This window comes from Lithobates pipiens, unplaced genomic scaffold, assembly GCF_037356315.1.
Source record: "Lithobates pipiens isolate NorthernLeopardFrog02 unplaced genomic scaffold, aLitPip1_a1.2 Scaffold_16, whole genome shotgun sequence".
NCBI lineage: Eukaryota > Metazoa > Chordata > Amphibia > Anura > Ranidae > Lithobates > Lithobates pipiens.
Window position 1 is genome coordinate 113,507,402 of NW_027507748.1, and position 22,146 is coordinate 113,529,547.

Genomic DNA, 22,146 nt, shown 5'->3' on the forward strand with positions numbered 1-22,146 from the left:
CTTTTGACAAAATAAGTCTCCTTGAGTTTCTACTGAGTGCTCCATTTTCCGTGGAAGCGCAACACTAATTCCAGTCAATAACGCTACCCCACCCTCTTTACTGCTTGTATTACGCATGTTCCAACCATGAAGACCAGAGATAGAGTAAGAAAAGGGAAAGTTTCCACAATTGTCCTTCACACTGACAAAGTTGGCTGTATGCCCAGTTTTTGTTTATAAGATTTGTGGAAATGTTTGAATGTACCGGTGCCTCATAATATTGGATGTACAGTTTACCCACCCTGTGTCTCTATGCAAACGAGGAGGGGGGATTGTCCCCAGGGGTATATATACAGAACTTGTGTCTGCTCTTCTTAGGTTTACCAGCTTACACTGAGTTGCGACTAGTGACTGGGTGGGCTTGGAGCATATAATCACTGGGTTACAGGGCCTCAGAAGCAAGGCAGCAGTAATGGCTGATCTACACAGCCTGAGTCAAACACCCCTCTGAGCCACTGACCAGGAACAACCGGACAGTAAGTCAAAACTCAGAATTTGCATAGTTGTTCCCTGTCAGTGAAGCAAAATGCATTAAAACCTTTGCATCAGTATGCAAGCCAAGCAACTAACATTGTTAGAGTAATGCTGCGTACACGCAATCAGACTATCTGGCAGAATTAGAATTCAAGGCACTATTGTGAGCAAACTGTGCCCACTGTAAGAGGTCTGACTGGTTATTATAATGGTCAGAAATATAGCAATGTAGGAATTACACCAAGGACTGATTGGCTCGTTCTACGGCCCCATTAGACTGCGGGTGATACACAGAGGAGAAAGCAAACTGAATTCCCAACTGTGCACAAAAGGCTCACCAGAACCACGACACAAACTGACTACCCATGTCCGAGACAATCACATTGGGTAGCCTATGAAAGAGAAAGATCTCCCTAGCAAAAATGGAAGTTAGTTCCTTAGAAGTGGGCAACTTAAGTGGAATACAATGAGACATTTTTGAGTACTGATTAACCACCATAAGGATAACTGTGTTGCCCTGGGAGTTGGGTAACTCCACAAGGAAATCCATAGACAGGTGGGTCCAGGGCCTCTCTCCATTGGGTATGGGTTGTAGGAGGCCCAGTGGAAGGTGTCGTGGAGTCTTACTCTGAGCACACATGGAACAGGCATTCTTTCAGGGCTAAAATGATCACTAACAGCTCTCGGTCACCAATCTCATGATTGCACTCCGCAGGTCACAAGGATGCATAGCACTCTCAGAGGTAGGACGTTGAGAAAGAAGGGCACCAACTCCAGTCTCAGAAGCATCAACCTCAAGGATAAGGTAACATAGGATCAGGATGTGCCAACAAAGGAGCAGAAACAAAGGCAGCTTTGAGACCCTCAAAGCCCTTAATGGACTCCGGAGACTATCTCTGTGGGTTACCGTCCTTTCTGGTCATATCAGTCAAGGGCTTGACCAGAGACAAAAAGTTATGAATAAACTTCCGATGATAAATACTAGTGCCAATATAGGCAGAAGCCAACTAACCTACCAGATCCCAAGCTTTGAACATCTCACAGAGCACTGTTCAATCCATCATCCAAAATTGGAAAGAGTATGGCACAACTACAAACCTACCAAGACATGGCCGTCCACCTAAACTGACAGACCGGGCAAGGAGCGCATTAATCATAATCAAAGAAGCAGGCCCACAGCTCACGTGGGAGAATCTGCCCACAGGACAACTATTAGTCATGTACTCCACAAATCTGGCCTTTATGGAAGAGTGACAAGAAGAAAGCCATTGTTGAACTAAAGCCATAAGAAGTCCAATTTGAGGACACAGCAAACATGTGGAAGAAGGTGCTTTGGTCATATGAGACCAAAATTTTACTTTTTGGCCTAAAAGCAAAACACTATGTGTGGTGGAAAACTAACACTGCACATCACGCTGAACACACCATCACTCCATGAAACATGGGGGGTTATTGGCAGCATCATATTGTGGAGATGCTCAGTGTTGATGAGAAGGTGGATGAAGACAAATACAGGGCAATCTTAGAAGAAAACCTGTTGTAGTATACAAAAGACTTGAGACTGGGGCAGAGGTTTACCTTCCAGCAGGATAACGACCCTAAACATACAGCCAGAGCTACAATGGAATGGTTTAGATCAAAGTATATTCATGTGTTAAAATGAAAGTAAACAACCTACTGAAGTATTTCTATGCGTCCCAGTTGGCCCAGGTCTGCAAGTTTCACTTCCAACAACCGCAAGCAATATGGATGACTATGGAAACTTATTCCTGTAATCCACTAGCACCTTTATTAAGAAAAAAGGAATTCACCCCGGGCCTCACTCCGCTCACATTTGAATAGTGGACTAACAAGGGTCTCATACGGATAGCTGATATTTGCGATAATAGAGGTATGCTATCCGAAAGATCTCTGGTAGAAAATACCATATGCCACCCACTGAACGCTATAGATTTACCCAAATACACCATTATGTACAAACCCTAGCCCTTAAGGGCGATTTAGCGACAACGACTCCCATGGAACATTTGTGTAGACAATATGACAAAATCAGGGGTCACATATCTGCTATACAATCTTGATGTATGTAACAACAAAACTGAACCATATGCTTCAATGGGAACAAGATTTACAAGAAACCCTTGATCTTGAGGATTGGCACTCAATATCAGGGACGGCATCTCAATCGCTCACCAATACCTCCATTATAGAGGCAAACTACAAGGTTTTTTTGAGAAGGTATATAGTACCGGCCAGACTGGCCACGTTTTTACCCGGTGCCACCTCAGGGTGCTTTAGGGGATGCAGCCGGGTGGGAACCACATGTCATATATTGTGGACATGCCCCAAGGTCAGGAGATTCTGGATCAGGGTCTACAACTTTATATATACCCTCATCCAGCTAAACCTGACGAAGTCCACAAAACAACCCCCCCCCCCTTTAATTTTTCTTCAATTCTTGTTCTGTTTCACTCTCGGCGAGACATTGCTCTCTTGTGGTCTGGAGGGTGCCCCCGAGACCGGGAGAGCTAGACTCTCCCGATAAACAGATGGGGAGCTGGCATCTCCCAGCGGGCGGGACGTATTCTATGCCTTACGATATGGAGCAAGCCTTAGGCCACGGACAAAGAAGTACCGTATACAGTGTAGGAAACTTGGTCCAGAGTGGCATGTACACCGAGTGAACTGTCAACATTAGGAATTGATAAGGGACCACGCATGCTATAAGAGGAGGATTACTCGAGCATATTAAATGTATGACTCCCTAAAGACGCTGTACGATGCTCAATGAAAAGCCGAGATCTTTGTTCTTTGTACTGTAAAACCTTAATAAAAATCATTGAAAAAAAAAAATGAAAGTAAACTGCACTTGTGTAAACGTATTAAACTTGTGTATAACAGCACCACTGACATGAAATATGATCACATAAATAATGAATATATAGCAAAAGTGTTGCGTGGTACAAAAATATAAATATACATATAAATATAAATGTAAAACAATGAGGCCATGTGTCTTCCAACTGATATTAGTGGAATGCCTTCACTTTGATAAAAATTGCACAAACAATTGTTCATTCAATTTCTCCACCTTGTGTAAACCACCACCAAAATAAAGGTTGTATGTACTCTTACCAGAGAGTATTGACCACCTATTATGGGGGGTCAAATAAGGCTTGTGTATCTTATGTGTTCCATCTATGCTTGCTGTTCCACATCAAAGAACAAGAGGAATCGTCCAGCAGTCACCTCTGAGCGGTACTCCTCCAGTCCCAAAGCAAGATGTCCATTGGGATGTGTCAATACAAATATAAACACCAATAGTGTAAAATCCTTCAAAATCTGTTTTATTTAAGTAACGCATAGCATGCCATTACATGGGTACAATCTTCCTCGGTCCAAAGACAAGTACGTTGGTTCAATCCAAATGACATGACAGGAGAAAAACCTTTTACCCAACCGTTTTGTTACAATACAACTTTTTTTCCGGGGAATCTGCATCATGCCCTGGAAGATTAAGGATTTTAAGGATTGTTTGACCCTTCCATGATAGGTGGTCAATATGCTCTGGTAAGAGTACATCCTTTATTTTGGTGGTAGTTATCACAAGGTGGAGGAATTTTATGAACAATCATTTGTGCACTTTTTATCAAAGTAAAGGCATTACACTGATGTCAGTTGGAAGACACATGGACTCATTGTTTTACATTTTATATTTATATGTTTGTTTAGCGCAACACTTTTGCTATACATATTCATGTGTTAAAATGATCCAATCAAAACCCAGACCTAAATCCAATTGAGAATCTGTGGCTAGACTTGAAAATTGCTGTTTACAGACACTTTCCATCCAATCTGACAGAGCTTGAGCTATTTTGTAAAGCAGAATGGGCAAAAATGTCACTCTCTAGATGTGCAAAGCACATACCCAAAAAGACTTGCAGCTGTAATTGCAGTGAAAGGAGGTTCTACAAAGTATTGACTCAGGGCAGCTGAATACAAATGCACGCCACACTTTTCACATATTTATTTGTAATAAATTTTGAAAACCATTTATCATTTTCCTTCCACTTCACAATTATGTGCCATAAAATCCCAATAACGCTTTTATATATATATATATATATATATATATATATATATATATTGTGGCAGCACGCAGGTAAAGTCACCTGGTTGTATCCAGGATGGGAAATATGTGTGCCCTAGATTCAGGCTTTACGCAGACTTGTACAACTAGAGGGGAAGAGTTAATGAGCCCAGCTGAAGTAAGTGGGCTCATTAAGACCTCTACAAAAAACCCCAGCATGCTTAGGGAGATGCTCCATCCTGGAACCAGTTTTGTGTTTGTATAGACTGGGGAGTGTGATACCTGTTCTGTGCGGTGAGTTAACGCCTGTGTGGCAAACCTCTACAACAGAGACAGGGACTGGTGCAGCACAAGGCTGCACTCAGTTGTTAGACAGGGAGTCTAAGTGTGTAATTAGAGGTCAAGCTGACCAGGATTTATTTTCATGTTTTATTTTGGTTTGGCTGTTATATATTTCACTGCATGTAGCATAAATAAACTGCATCTTTTGTTTTTTTGCACCTACAACGCTGTCTGCTGTGCCTAATTTTGTGTTGTGAACCCATCCAGGGGGTCACACACACCCGCTGCCGAGCTAACCCCCTCACAGTTGGTGGAGAATTTTGGCAGTTTTTTTTTTAAGGCCAGCATGGAAGAGATACTGAGACAGCTGGCTCTAGCAAATGCAAATCAGCAGCAAACAAATGCAGGTTTACAAAAGAGCCTAGCAGCCCAGCAGCAGACAAATGCAACTTTGCAGCAGAGTTTAGAAGCTCAGCAACAAGCCCAGCAGCGACCTGAAGCCCGCTTCATAGACCTGTTACAGAAGCAAGAGCAGAGTTTTCAACAGCAAATAGAGACATTAATACAGCAACGTCCGCAGACCAATGAGGCAAGTGGTTACACTAATACCGCATCCTTTGGTGTGAGCCGTTTACTGACAAAAATGACTGGAGAGGATGATCCGGAGGTGTTTTTGACCACATTTGAAAGGACTGCTGAAAGGGAAAAGTGGCCTAAGGAGCAGTGGGCTGGACTGGTGGCCCCTCTGTTAACTGGGGAATCGCAGAAAGCTTATTATGACCTAGAGCCTGACCAAGCAAAAGACTATGTGGTGCTAAAAACAGAAATATTGGCACGGGTGGGTGTCACCCTGGCCGTCCGGGCTCAGCGTGTGCATAATTGGACTTTTCAGGTTGGAAAACCCCCCAGGTCTCAAATGTATGATCTCATTCACCTGAGCAGGAAGTGGCTGCAGCCAGAGATTTTGACCGCACCAAACATTGTGGAACGTGTTGTTATGGATCGTTTCCTGAGAGCTCTTCCTACTGCCATCCAAAAATGGGTAAGCCATGGAGATCCAGAAAATGCAAATAAACTTGTGGATCTGGTTGAGAGGTACTTGGCTACAGAGAACCTGACCACCTCTTCCAGGGACTCACGGACTTTCCACCCTAAGACCAGATCATCCCCAGTGGCGGGTAAGATGACTCCAAGGGGTGAGGGTGGAGACAGTGAGAGGGTGGGAGTTCTACCTAAGGTCTGGCGGGAGCAGCCCAGGAAGCCCATGCTGCAAGAGGCAGCGAAAAAGATTATTTGCTACCGCTGCCGCCAAGAGGGACATATTGCAGCCAATTGCCCAGTTGTGGATGAGCCTATGCAATGTGACTTTATAAGGGAGAGGCGTCAGTCGCTGTTTGCGACAGTTGCATGCACTGCCATTCGGGGACCTGAGAAACATTTATGTAAAATGTGTATTAATGGTAGAAATGTTGATGTGTTGCTGGATTCAGGTAGCCTGGTAACATTGATAAAAGCTGAATTAGTTACTACAGAGGTCTCTGGGAAGAACAAGGTGGCTGTTATTTGTGTGCATGGGGACACCCGAGAGTATCCTGTAACTTCAGTGTTTTTTGAGACCCCCAAAGGTAACCTCTCTCATCAGGTGGGGTTAGTGTCTCACTTACCACATGATGCTATTGTGGGAAGGGATTTTCCAAAATTCTGGGAACTCTGGGATTGTCCTGAGCCCCCCACTGGTGCCCCTATAAACCAGGAAGATGACCAGAATTCCTCTGGGAGTGGTGAGGACTCTCCTGAATTTCCCTTGTCGGTATTAGCGGGGGAAACTCGAGAAACTGGGGAGGAGCCAACATCCTCAGATGAAAACATGCCGTCTGTGGAGTTTTCGGATCTTGAGGTTCACAGAGAAAATTTTGCCACAGAACAGTTAAAAGACCCCACCCTAATAAAGGCACGGGAAAATGTGGTGAAAATAGATGGCGAGTTAGTGAACCCAGATAAGACTTGCACTTATCCTTACTTCACTATGGAAAGGGACCTGCTATATCGAGTGGCTCAAAGGGCAGAAGAAACCATTGAGCAACTTGTAGTGCCCAAACCTTACAGGAAGTTGGTGTTAGAATTGGCCCATGGGCACATTCTGGGAGGTCATCTGGGGACCGAGAAAACCAGAGAGAGGGTACTGCAGAGATTCTATTGGCCTGGGGTCATGAAGGAAACAGAAAATTATTGTTCCTCCTGCCCTGTGTGTCAGAAGTCGGCACCTATGCCACATTTCCGTAATCCGCTGGTACCTCTTCCTATCATTGAGGTCCCCTTTGAGAGGATCGCAATAGATTTGGTAGGTCCGATAATGAAGTCTGCTAGGGGGCATCAGTACATTTTGGTTATATTGGACTATGCCACCCGTTATCCGGAAGCAATTCCTCTTCGAAATACCTCGGCCAAAACCATAGCCAAAGAGCTATCTCTTGTTTTCAGCCGCGTGGGTATTTGTAAGGAACTGCTTACTGACCAAGGTACACCCTTTATGTCCAGGGTTATGAAAGAACTATGCAAGTTGTACAAAGTGACACAATTGCGTACATCTGTGTATCACCCCCAAACAGATGGGTTGGTTGAAAGATTCAACAAAACCTTAAACAAATGTTAAAGAAGGTGGTGGATAGAGATGGAAAGAATTGGGACTGTCTAATACCCTATCTGATGTTTGCCATTAGGGAGGTACCCCAATCCTCTACGGGTTTCTCACCCTTCGAGTTGCTCTATGGGAGACACCCAAGAGGGCTGCTGGATATCGCCAAGGAAACTTGGGAAAATGAGAGTTCTCCTCACAGGAGCGTGATTGAGCATGTCGCCCTGATGCAAGATAGAATTGCACAGGTAATGCCAATCATAAAGGAACATTTGACCCAAGCGCAGTTAGCACAGCAGAGAGTGTACAACCGTGGGGCCAAGACCCATACTTTTTCCCCGGGGGATAGGGTCTTGGTGCTAGTCCCTACGGTTGAAAGCAAATTTCTGGCCAAATGGCAAGGTCCATACGAAGTAATTGAAAAAATTAGTGAGGTGAACTACAGGGTTAGACAGCCAGGAAGGCGAAAGCCGGAGCAGATATATCACGTCAATCTGCTGAAAGCCTGGAGGGATAGGGAATCCCTAGTCGCAGAGACTTTGTCACAAGCACAGCCTGATTGCTTAGTTCCTGAGGTTGGAATAGCAGACACCTTATCGAAAGCCCAACAACAGGAGGTTAAAGAGTTTGTACTTCGTAACAAAGAGATTTTCTCTGAGTTGCCGGGACAAACATCTGGCGTAGAGCATGACATTATCACCCCGCCAGGAGAAAGGGTAAAACTAAAACCTTATAGAATACCAGAGGCCCGACGGGAGGCAATACGTGGGGAGGTTCAAAGGATGCTGGAATTGGGTGTGATAGAGGAGTCCCAGAGTGACTGGTCCAGTCCTATCGTACTAGTGCCCAAACCTGATGGGAGCTGGCGGTTTTGTAACGATTTTCGACAATTGAATAAAGTTACAAAATTTGACACCTACCCCATGCCGCGTATAGATGAGTTGATTGACCGGCTGGGAACAGCCCGATATATGACAACTCTTGATCTCACCAAAGGGTATTGGCAAATTCCCCTGGCCGAGTCGGCCAAGGAGAAAACTGCGTTTGTAACCCCAGATGGGGCATTCCAATATAAGAGAATGCCGTTTGGGTTACAGAATGCATCGGCAACATTCCAGCGGAAAATGGATAAGATTCTGAGGCCCCATCAGAAATATGCTGCAGCTTACCTGGATGATGTGATTATCCATAGCACAGACTGGGTCTCACATTTGCCAAAAGTACAAGCAGTCCTAGACTCTATCCGGGAAGCTGGGTTTACGGCCAATCCAAAGAAGTGTACCATTGGACAGGAGGAGGCCAAATATCTTGGGTACACTATTGGGAGGGAGGTGATAAAACCCCAAGTCAATAAAGTCGAGGCCATACAGAGTTGGCCACGTCCCAACAGCAAGAAACAGGTACGAGCCTTTCTGGGAATCGCTGGCTATTATCGACGATTCATTCCCCATTTTGCTTCTCAGGCTGTGCCCCTCACCAACCTAACAAAAGAGAAAGAGTCGGTTATGGTTAAATGGTCCCCAGAGGCTGAAGAAGCATTTCAGTCCTTAAAAACAGCCTTATGTAGCCAGCCAGTGTTGTACTCACAAGACTTCTCTAAGGACTTCGTTGTACAAACTGATGCATCAGACGTTGGGTTAGGAGCAGTGTTATCCCAGGTCTGGAACGGGGAAGAGCACCCAGTCATTTACCTCAGCAGGAAGTTGAAGTCCCATGAGGTAAATTACGCCACGATTGAGAAGGAATGTTTAGCAGTGAAGTGGGCTCTAGATTCCCTTCGGTACTATCTGCTAGGTAGGCACTTTGGTGACTGATCACGCTCCTTTAAAGTGGATGGCTCAAAACAAGGAGACCAATAGAAGGGTAAATAGGTGGTTCCTGGCCCTACAGGAATTTAACTTTACAGTTAAGCATCGCCCTGGTGTTAAAATGGGGAATGTGGATGCTTTGTCTCGGATACATGCGTATCTGACTGCTTGTGTTACAACCCCAAGGTTGAAACAAGAGGGGGGGGGGGGGTATGTGGCAGCACGCAGGTAAAGTCACCTGGTTGTATCCAGGATGGGAAATATGTGTGCCCTAGATTCAGGCTTTACGCAGACTTGTACAACTAGAGAGGAAGAGTTAATGAGCCCAGCTGAAGTAAGTGGGCTCATTAAGACCTCTACAAAAAAACCCAGCATGCTTAGGGAGATGCTCCATCCTGGAACCAGTTTTGTGTTTGTATAGACTGGGGAGTGTGATACCTGTTCTGTGCGGTGAGTTAACGCCTGTGTGGCAAACCTCAACAACAGAGACAGGGACTGGTGCAGCACAAGGCTGCACTCAGTTGTTAGACAGGGAGTCTAAGTGTGTAATTAGAGGTCAAGCTGACCAGGATTTATTTTCATGTTTTATTTTGGTTTGGCTGTTATATGTTTCACTGCATGTAGCATAAATAAACTGCATCTTTTGTTTTTTTGCACCTACAACGCTGTCTGCTGTGCCTAATTTTGTGTTGTGAACCCATCCAGAGGGTCACACACACCCGCTGCCGAGCTAACCCCCTCACAATATATATATATATATTTATATATACATATATAAGACATCAATTCAACAAATAGCTGTCTTGCTCTGAAGAAGGGAGTTATCTATATAGCCCGAAACTGTCATGCATTTGACACTGAACAGAACATGAATTGATGAATTGATGTCTTTTCTACAATACATTTTTTAAGTCTAGCAATCCCATTTGTTCATTTTTCTACAGTATGTGGAAGGGCCTGAATGCTCAGCACTGCAATGCTGGATTGAGTGCACTTCACCCTCAACATTTGTTTTTATATATATATATATATATATATATATATATATATTTATGGTCCAGAGCCTTATGTCCGGTACGGATAAGGATGACAAACAGGGTTAACATAAACTCACCACTTGAAATAGACCTGAAAGTGTGCCTTGGTCTAACGTACGGTATACCAAAATAAGGGGGCATACCCTAGATAAGAAATGAGGATTAAATGAAATGAACATGAAATGAAGTGAAATGAGTAGTCTTGTGAGGAGTATGATGCCTTGAGAAATGCCCTAAAAAGGGGATGGGAGGGTGGGTATCGCACACAGGAACCGACAAGGAACACAGCAGAATGGGCTGATTAAATACCCCTCCGGGCTCCTCCCATAAATTCCGGCCACCATACTGGCCGACAAGGAACACAGCTGAACGGGCTGATTAATTATCCCTCCGGGCTCTTCCCATAAATTCCGGCCACCATACTGGCCGTCAAGGAACACAGCTAAACGGGCTGATTAATTACCCCTCCGGGCTCCTCCATAAATTCAGGCCACCATACTGGCCTTCTAACATATAGTATATACAGTATATCTATGTTGTAGTATTGGTTGTACTGTAAGCATGGGTTCAGACTTCATGATATGAGAATCTAGTTACACCCAAAAGCTTGTATATTAACTATTATGTCATTTATCTCAGAAAAGGATCTTGCAGAAGGCTTGCTGTTACCTCTCTCCATCGGCGGTGGCCTCTTGATTATACTGGTTATTGTGGTTGTGGTTTGTGTTTTGAAGATCAGCGGTAAGAATTTCCTGGCATTCCTCACACACTTGAAAGCAACCTTGTTTTACTGCCACTAATAATTTGCCGGCCAATTCAATTTTTTACTCTACACATGAATGTTTTCCAAAAGCTGCTTAAGAAAAGTTAAATAATTTTGACAAACTTGTAACATTCTTTTTTGCTTACAAATTTAAAATGTGTAAATTTACAAATTTGGAATGAGCAGTGGCTGTGGTCATGTGCACTGTGTTATGCACACCACAAATCCCATAGTCCCTAGTCTCTAGTCCATCTATGAAGCGAGCAAGGGAAGGTGGCCACCCTCTAAGAGGATCCAAATCACATTAGCAAAAACAAAGGAAATAAGAGGTTTGGAGGAGGCTGAGAGCAAAAGAAGGGACTTTACTGAGTTACATACATGCTTTTTTAAAACCAGAGTTTAGTGTAATTTTAAAGAGGAACTATAGACAAATCAGCATTTAATTCTTAAACTAGGTCACAGAAAAAAACCGGACAAAGGTTCTCATTGTAAAAGTGATTTTATTGTTGTATGTGTTCTTATTAAAAAGAGTCAACATCTTGTCCCAGCAACACAAAAGGTACTGAGGAAAAAATTTCCCTAATGGCTTCCATTTTTCCATCTTTCCACATTCCAAACCTGGATTTCCACTTTAACACACTACCTTCCTTCTCTGTTTATGAACCCAACCTAGCAGCACAGTGGTTACACATTTACTGTTTTAACATTTTCGGTTTGCTTCATCATCTGATTTGTTTGGCAGATAATTGTAGCTGAAATCAGTTTTGGGTAATATTTGTAATCCTGAAAGTATTATATCACTCAAGCCCAGTAGGGTTACCGTGAAGCTACATAAAGCAGCAAATAGCTACATGAGACTCTTTTACCACAATCTATGACAACCACACTCAGTGATGTATTTTCAAAAGAGAATAAAGGAAAGTGGGTTGTTGTATCAAGCAAAACTTTCATTCACGCTGGCCTTTACAACATGGATAGTAATATAGTGGCCATAGTAGATCAACAGATATGCAATTTTTAGCATACAGGCTAGTTTTAATGATATTTGTGATGTGCTAAAGTGCACGTTGATTTTTCTTAGGTCCGTGTGTCTTTTTATGAATTTATGACAATGTCGATTTTAGAAAATACATTTCCTGTCGCATCATCATGGCAGCAATCATTTGGGTTGTGACGCCACCCCCACAACCTAATAGGACTGGAAAGCTATAAACTGTAAGGGAGGACCACAGCATTCTGCTTTTTTGTTCCTAACCTGTCCAGGGACTGGATGGAACACTCGGCACCCCTTACCGGTCTCACCCCAGCCAGGTTCAATCCTCTCCTGGGTGGAAGTCCTTGGCTGTACAACCTCTAAACAAGCTAGATGGAAGGAACCACACTCTATACCTGCTAAATACTGCTACATGTATATTCCAGGTGGAAGCTTCTTTCTCACTCCTCATGGAAACCGCTGTCCAAGCAGACCATTCACAGCCTAATAGGTATAGCAAGGTCACAAGCCTCCTTTGGTCTAATGAGAACCTCCAGGGCCAGGGATAGCTGACATCCTTCTGTATGTAGTGGGTTGTGAGGCATGGTGGGCACCAGACACTTCTTGGATGCAACAGAGGTTTTATTTATCCTTTTTTTGTATTTGTTTTTTGGGGGGGGGGGGGGTGGTTAGGGCCAGGACAACCTTAGGTAGTTGCAATGTCAATTGGCAGACTCAGAGACTTAAATTTGAGGACAGCCATGCAGAGAAAAATATCCAGCAAGGCACCAATTCTGCATGTGTAGGAATGCTGTCTCCTATGGCAACAGTCTTTAACAGTTCCTAACACAAACGTATCAGTTCCTTTCTCTTTCACTGCAATTACTCCTTGTAGTTCTTCAGCCCACTAAGCTCCCGGTCTCTCACTAGACCGACTGATTCACTGCCACTGAATGCCTTAGGGGCTGTGGGAAAAGCCATCTCCAGCTGGACTTCTAACATCGAGAAGTTGATTTTGGAAGGGGCAGAACAGGAGAAATTGATCACAGCCCTTCAGGAACTTAATCTCTTAGGTGATTTTGCTGCAGAGACCTAAGTGGACACAATTAGATCCTCCTCAAGGGCAATGCTGGCTTCCTTGGTCACCAGAAGAGCCCTATGGCTTAAACCATGGACAGCAAATGCCCCCTCAAAGAGTAATTGGTGTAGGATTCAGTACGACGGAGCAAACCTCTTTGGAGAAAAGCTAGATACAGCCATATCAAAAGTTACTGGGGGAAAACCGAGACTTCTTCCCTCAGACAGGAGATAAAAACAACAGAAACCACCACAATTCAAACGTAATCTCCCAGAAAGGTACAGAGAGGCCAAGTCATATAGACTCGGGAAAGAATATAGGAGAAACTGGAGGAACCCCCAAACCTCCTTCCTTAAATATAAAAACCAAAACCCTCTGCCACAGGAGACCAGCAAAAGTCCTTTTGAGGGTGCATCCACCCAGACAACTGTAGTAGGAGCCAGACTCAAGAAGTTCACAAAGGTCTAGGCGAAGAACATAAGAGATCCTTGGACAGTGGTTACCGTTCAGTTTGGTTACAGGTGGAAATTCAAAAACCGAAATCCCAAGGACCAGTTTTGCGCAAACCAGGCTACCAGCATCACGAGAGAAGAGAATGCTGTTAGTCAAGTACCGTATATACTCGAGTATAAGCCGAGATTTTCAGCCTCTTTTTTGAGGCTGAAAGTGCCCCCTCGGCTTATACTCGAGTCACCGCTGTCTGACTGCTCGATCAGCGTATCGAGCAGACAGACGGCGGACATTAAAATTTAAAAGCCGCGCCTCCTTCTCCGCCTCCGCCTGTGATAGGCGGAACACTGAATTTCCCAGCAGTCAGTGTTCCACCTATCACGGACATCCGCTCATTCTCATACTACGGACGAGTATGAGAGGATGTCCGTGATAGGCGGAACACAGGCTGCTGGGAAATTGAGTGTTCCGCCTATCACAGGCGGAGGCGGAATTTTGAATTGTAGAATGGCCGCCGAGAAGAGCGGCGATCCATCGGCACGGCACGGGACGGAGGAGGCACGGGACGGAGGAGGCACGGCACGGGACGGAGGAGGCACGGGAAGGAGGAGGCACGGCACGGGACGGAGGAGGCACGGGACGGGACGGAGGAGGCACGGGACGGAGGAGGCACGGCACGGGTCGGAGGAGGCTCGGGACGACGGCGGCTCGGGACGGAGGCTTGGGACACAGGTAGGCTGGACACACACACAAGGCTGCACGGACACACACACACACACACACACACACACACACACACACACACACACACACACACACACACACACACACACACACACACACACAAGGCTGCACGGACACACACACACACACACACAGGGATGGATGGATGGATGGATACACACACACAGGGATGGATGGATGGATGGATACACACACACACAGGGATGGATGGATGGATGAATACACACACACACACACACACAGGGATGGATGGATGGATGGATGGATACACACACAGGGATGGATGGACGGACACACACACAGGGATGGATGGACACACAGGGATGGACGGACACACACACAGGGATGGACAGCCATGTCTCACCCTCGGCTTATACACGAGTCAATAAGTTTTCCAGTTTTTTGGGGGTAAATTGGGGGCCTCGGCTTATATTCGGGTCGGCCTATACTCGAGTATATACGGTACATTCAGGACTTGCTTAAACACAGGCTATAGTAGAAGTACCATTTCTCCAGAGGGAGAACGGCTTCTACTCGCCACTATTTCTGGTAAAGTTAAAGACAGGAGACCTATGCCCAGTATTAGACCTAAAGAATCTCAATAAGAGAATCATGGTGGAATCATTCAAGATCGAAAGTCTTTAGTCAATACTTTTCACGATAAATCTGGGAGACTGGATGCTTTCCATCGATTTTATCAGATGCATATCTTCACATCCCCATACAAGTTACATTCCAAAGATTCCTTCGATTTACGATAAACTATCAAAATTTTCAGTTCCAGAGTCTTCCCTTCGTAATTTCCACAGCCCCCCGGGACTTTCACAAAGGTCCTGTTACCAGTGACAGCAGGGTCAATAGCTGAACAACATCCTCCTCCTACCAGATAGCCTTGTTATCCTTCTTTGGGAGATACTAATTTCCACACTGTCAGTGTACAAAAAGTGTTGCGCTGAAAGTAAATACAATGTGAAAGTGTGTTAATGATAACTAAATATCACACTCATTTATATTTAGAAGTAATAAACATCTAGAACAATGCTTAATGAAAATAAAGTATAGACAAAAAAAAAAAAAAAAAGAAGAAAACAAGAAAGTCCTTTGCTAGAAAATCATGGTTGTGCTCGCCCTTGGTGCAGACAAAAAGATGTGGAAATATTCATTCCATCCGTGGTATGTTTGATCCAAAGAAACACCCTGGTGCTGACACCACCACACACAGAAGAAAGATGTGAGCTTACCGACTCCCAATGACCCCTACGAGCATACGCTCCAGGGGTCAAAAACGCTTTTCAATTATATCGATAGGAAATCCTCAGGTCAGGAAAGATGAGCTTTGAATATTGATGGTAACTCCTCTCTTTCACTGGAGACGAAACGCGTAGGGAGGACTCTACTGCTGCCTTTTTATTTGCAAAGCGCTTATTTCACTGCTTTAATGTAAGTGTGATTTTACTTTAATAAATTTGTTTATTGTACGGAATTACGCTATTTGGCCCAATTTTTCTTGTCCCATATGGTTCCGTGAATGAGAGTGTGATCTTTCTGGGAGTATTGTCTCCGTGTCCAACTCAGTTTGAATAAGAGAGGAGTTACCATCAATATTCAAAGCTCATCTTTCCTGACCTGAGGATTTCCTATCAATATAATTGAAAAGCATTTTTGACCCCTGGAGCGTACGCTCGTAGGGGTCATTGGGAGTCGGTAAGCTCACATATTTCTTCTGTGTGTGGTGGTGTCAGCACCAGGGTGTTTCTTTGGATCAAACATACCACGGATGGAATGAATATTTCCACATCTTTTTGTCTGCACCAAGGGCGAACACAACCATGATTTTCTAGCAAAGGACTTTCTTGTTTTCTTCTTTTTTTTTTTTTGTCTATAGTTTATTTTCATTAAGCATTGTTCTAGATGTTTATTACTTCTAATTATAAATGAGTGTTATATTTAGTTATCATTAACACACTTTCACATTGTATTTACTTTCAGCGCAACACTTTTTGTACACTGAGTAGCTGAACTGAATTTATCCAATTTAGTGTGTTTGCTGCTTCTTTGTGTTTGTATAGCGCAGTGTTTTTGCTTATTTTGAAATATTACTAATTTCCACACTGCAACATTTCGGTTGGCTGATAAATTGGGAAAATTGCAATCTCCAACCCACACAGCAAATGGTCTTCCTAGGGGCAGAATTGGACACCCGGTGAAACAGAGTGCAACTTCCCCAAGAGAAGATAACCCTTCTAACTCAGAAAATGAAAAAAGTTGCTAGCAGCAGTATCGCTACCGGCCAGACCTTACCTCAGTGCCCTAGGCTCGATGTCAGCAACCATCCCAGTGGTTCAGTGGGCTCAATGGCACACGTTTCAGAATTCATTTCTGAGGCAATGGGACAGGGTGTCGATTGCTTCAACCAATCCTTATTTCCAGACAAGTAAAACAGTCCATATGGGGTTATACACGTGTACACAACCTCAAGTGGTTCAGGAACATAGTCACTCCCCCACAAGAAGTGGTCACTTCTGATGCCAGTGTAGCAAGGTCCAACGCCTCCATCGGTCTAATGAGAACCTCCAGGGCCAGAGATAGCCGACATCCTTCTGTATGTGGTGGGCTGTGAGGCATGGTGGGTGCAGAGTAGTTAAAGTTATTGGGCGCCAGACACTTCTTGAATGCAAAAGAAAGTTTATTTCTCCGAACAACCTTTTTTTGGGGGAGAGAGGGTTAAGGCCTGGACACCCGTAGGTAGTTGCAAGATTAATTGGCAGACTCAGAAACTTCAATAGGAGGACAGCCATGCAGGGAAAGGCATCCAGCAAGATGCCACATATGCATGTGCAGGAATGCTGTCTCCTATGGCAACAGTCTTTAACAGTTCCTAAAACAAACATAACAGTTCTTTCACTAAAATCACTCCTTGTAGTTCTTCAGCCCACTAAGCTCCTGGTCTTTTCCTAGACCCACCAATTCACTACCACTGAGCTCATTTTACATCCAGTGGATGCAGATCACCTTGAACTGTAAGAAGTGCTGGAAGGCTTATTTCTTAGATAAAATGAAATGAAGGCTTTAGGACTACTCTGTCTGGATAGAAGACTAAATAAGGTTCTTCCATTAGGTGCGTTTGCATTTCTGAAACTCTCTTCTCTGAAGTTATGGTAATGAGGAAATGAGGAATGTGACAGTAGGCGTTGAATCCCACAGGGAATTGGCTTCAGTGGGGAAAAAAAGGTTTGTTAGATAGTGTTTTCAATACTATTGATAGGTCCCATGCCGGGAAGGTTGGTTTTCTGGGAGGTCTTATCTTTAGGTAGGTTATTGAAACTGTATAAAGAGGGGATCTTGGGTCCACTTTACTCCTGTCATGGCCGACAGAGCTGAGACTTAAGGTATTTGATCCTAGGCCTTTCTCCAGACCAGACTACAGGAACTCGAGGATTTGTGTTACCTCTGGTGATAATGTGTCCCAAGATTGTTGTTGTCAAAATGAGATAAAGGTTTTTCAAAAAGTGTTCTTGGTAGTGGCCTTTCTGGCTTGGAGTACAGTCTCTACCACTCTTTGAGAACATCCCTAGACTTTTCTGTCTCCATGCCGTCAGATGTAGATTCTCTGGAGACAGGTGAAGAAATTGACCCTGTGATAGTAAGTCTGGTGTTATCGGAAGAGACAATGGGTTCTCTGTGTTCAACTGTATAAGCGTTGTGAACCATGGCCTCCTCGGCCAGAAGGGAATCACTGCTATCCCCATTGATGTTGATCGTTTGAAACCGGAACAGGAATCTCGCTATCAGAGGTGTTGGAGGAAATATGTAGCCTAGCTGGAAGTTCCAAAAATGTTGCAGGTAGTCTAACCCTTCTGCCAATGGGTAAGCGCCTCTTGAAAGATATCTCTGGCATTTCGCATTTGCTGGAGTTGCTGCCAGATCTATGACCGGAATGCCCCAGGTCTGGGTTATGAGAGAGAAGGCCTGTTGGCTCAGAGACCACTTATTGCTGGATAGAAAGTTTCTGCTTAAACCATCAGCTAGTAGATTCTGGGATCCGGGGACATACACCACCCTCAGGTCTGCCAGATTCTTCCATGAGAGCACTACTCCTGGTGCCTTCCTGCCTGTTGATGTAAGTTACTGCCACTTTTTTGTCCATGCGTAGCAACACGCCCTTGCCTCTCAGGAAGGGTCCGAATGCTAAAAGTTCTTGAAAGGCAGCCCTCATTTCTAGTATGTTCCAGACAATGTCCTGAGATTGGAACGACCAGAGACCCTGAACTGCCTAATACCTGAAGTGGGCACCGCATATTTCAATGCTGATGTAGCACCCTGGAGTTTAGGCAGCGTTGCTCCTCACAAATTTACTTGGCAGGAGTACAGTATCTGAGGGTCTAAAAGCTCACTTCACCAGAGTTGTGGCAACTTCATGGGCAGCATACTGCAGAGTATCTGCAGAAACAATATGCAAAGCCACATCTTGGTCATCCAAAAATACCTTTATTACCCACTACGAAGTAGATTCCGCACAGTTGTCGACTGTGGATTTCAGGAGGTCAATCATTCAAGCCAGTACTTCAATTGCTTTTTAAATAAACATATTTTTTTCTTGAACCCACCCATTTGGCCAGTTATTTCCCAAAGGTATGCTGCCATGATGTGACAGGAAAACTGAAAATTGTATACTCAGCTTTCCTTCATTTCCCTTTTCCGTCGCTTCTTCATGGCAGCATACAAATGCCCACCCTTCTGAGGTGATAGATACAGAGGATGCTGTGGTGGGTCTTCCCTTACAATTTATAGCTAACCAGTCCTATCAGGTTGTGGGGACAGAGTCACAACCCAAATGTATGCTGCCACGAATATGCGACAAAGAAAAATTACAGAAAGGTGAGTATACAATTTTCCCTTATCTGGTAGGGAAATGGAAATGGAAATGTTGGCATTGTAGATGGGAGAGGCATGGTCTGTAAAAAGGAAAAAATAATGAATAAATAATTGGGAAGAAGTAATAAATGGTGTAGGGGAATATAAAAGGAAAAGGAGAGAGAGAGAAAGGAGACACCAGAGCTTTGCCAAAACCTCTTCATTTTAAGATAGAAGCCCTACAAGGGCTTTTTTTTTTCTGTGGACTTATTTTTTTATTACTTTTTGTCTTATTTTAACTACATTAACTATGTAAACATATATACTATATTGTCAAAAGTATTGAGACACCTGCCTTTACATGAACTTTATTAGCATCCCAGTCTTAGTCTGTATGGTTCAATATTGAGTTGGCCCACCCTTTGCAGCTCTAACAGCTTCAACTCTTCTGGGAAGGCTGTCCACAAGGTTTAGGAGTGTGTCTATGAGAATGTTTGACTGTTCTTTCAGAAGTGCATTTGTGAGGTCAGGCACTGATGTGGACAAGAAGGCCTGGCCCGCAGTCAGGGCCGCTGATAAGCCAGTACAACTGACTCTGTGGTACTGGGCCCAGCCAGAAAGGGGGTGCCAAGCAATCTGAATAGATTGCAGAAGAAAAAAAAAAGTCTTTCTTCAACTCCCCCTCCTCCGCTCCTCCCTCAGCAGCTGTTCAGCCGCTCTCAATGAGCACTCCAAACATCTCAAGTCTCCCGCAAGTCGAAACAAAAGTAGTGCAGTAAACTTTTTCTAAGTCGAATGGTTCTATTGCACTGCATGGGGTCCGACTTCCAATGCAACAAGTGCTCCAAAGTCGGACCGATTGTTGCAGCAGTTTGAAACGGGCCTAAAACTTCAACAGTGGCTGGTTATGGTTCAGAACGTATATATATAATCTTCTTAACCACTTCCCAACCGGCGCACACATATATACATCGGCAGAATGGCATGGACAGGCAAATGGGCGTACAGGTACATCCCTTTACGTACAGGTACGTCCCGTGCGCGCCAGTCGGGACCTCTGTGAATCCAATCGTGGGTCCTGTGGACTCGATCGCCGCGAGGATACCCGCAATCGTCTTACAGGGAGGAAGAATGGGGTGATGCTAAAGTAAACAAGCATCTCCCCGTTCTGCCAAGCAACAGTGACACTGATCTCTGCTCCCTGTGATTGGAGCAGAGATCAGTGATGTGTACAACACAGCCAGACCCCCAACAGTTAGCAACACGCCCCTATGACACACTTAACTCCTACAATGCCACCTAGTGGTTAACCCCTTCACTGCTAGTGTCATTTACACAGGAATCAGTGCATTTTTATAGCACTTATTGCTGTATAAATGACAGAGATAGCAGAGATCAGTGATGGGTACAACACAGCCACGCCCCCCACAGTTAGCAATACGCCCCTAGGACACACTTAACCCCTACACTGCCACATAGTGGTTAACCCCTTCACTGCCAGTGTAATTTACACAGGAATTAATGCATTTTTATAGCACTGATTGCTGTATAAATGACAATGCCCCTAGGACACACTTAACCCCTACACTGCCACCCCCTGGTTAACCCATTCACTGCCAGTGTCATTTACACAGGAATCAGTGCATTTGTATAGCACCGATTGCTGTATAAATGACAATGGTCCCAAAAATGTGTCAAAAGCTGGATGCGCAGACTAGAAAATTTTTGTTGGATGTGAACCATCGTCCAATTTTCGTTTCACTAGTACGGTTTTCGTATGAAAAAACCCCCCGTAAGAGCAAGACTTTGCATGCTCAGAAACTAAAGAATACATACAAAACTATTCAACACATTACTTCTAACGTTGTAACCTTACCTGTCTTACAAAAATTTTCATATTGTGAGTAACCTCTTCACTTTCAACATGAGACTAGCATGCCACAATAATGGACGTTAAAAGTATGGATCAGGTGCTTAACATATCCACTTGCCGCCCGCCCTATTACAAATTGACGGTGGCAAAGTGGTTTCATAATCCTGACCGGACGTCATATGACGTCCTCAGGATTATGAGCCGCTGCGCGCCCCCGGGGGCGCGCATCGCGGCGATCGTTGTTGCGGGGTGTCAGTCTGACACCCGGCAACTACGATCTCAGTATAGAGTCTCCGACGGAGACTCTTTACCACGTGATCAGCCGTGTCCAATCACGGCTGATCACAGTGTAAATGGGAAGAGCCGGTGATCGGCTTTTCCTCACTCACGTCTGTCAGACGCGAGTAGAGGAGAGCCGATCGGCTGCTCCTCTGACAGGGGGGGTCTGTGCTGATCGATTATCAGCACAGCCTCCCCGAGGATGCCCACACTGGACCACCAGGGACGCCACCAGACCACCAGGGAAAAGGTAATCCTCCCTAGACCACCAGGGATGCCAGTCAGCACAATGGATGCCAATCAGTGCCCATAATGGGTGCCAATCAGTGCCCACAATGGGCATCACTGATTGGCATGCATTATTGTTTGGCACTGATTGGCATCCATTAGTACAGTATAACACCAATGCCACCTATGAGTGCCGACCTGTGCCGCCTATGAGTGCCCACCTGTGCCGCCTATGAGTGCCCACCTGTGCCCGCCTATGAGTGCCTACCTGTGCCACCTATCAGTGCCCACTCATGCCCATCTGTGCCACCTATTCATGCCCATCTGTGCCGCCTATCCATGCCCATCTGTGCCGCCTATCCATGCCCATCTCTGCCGCCCATCCATGCCAATCCGTGCCAGCTATCAGTGTCCATCCGTGTCGGCCATCCGTGTCGCCCATCAGTGTCGCCTATCAGTGCCGCCTATCAGTGTCCATCAATGCCACCTCATCAGTGCCACTTAATTGGTGCCCATCAGTGCCGCCTTATCAGTGCCCA

General features: G+C 44.8%; 1 protein-coding gene across 1 annotated transcript in view; it reads left to right on the forward strand.

Moving 5' to 3' along the window:
• LOC143981995 (uncharacterized) overlaps nt 1-22,146 on the forward strand; it is a 63,430-nt gene that overhangs the window by 36,529 nt on the left and 4,755 nt on the right. The window contains exon 3 of the mRNA XM_077480305.1: nt 11,005-11,106. Within this exon, the coding sequence (XP_077336431.1) occupies nt 11,005-11,106 (102 nt within the window). The remainder of the gene's footprint in view (nt 1-11,004; nt 11,107-22,146) is intronic.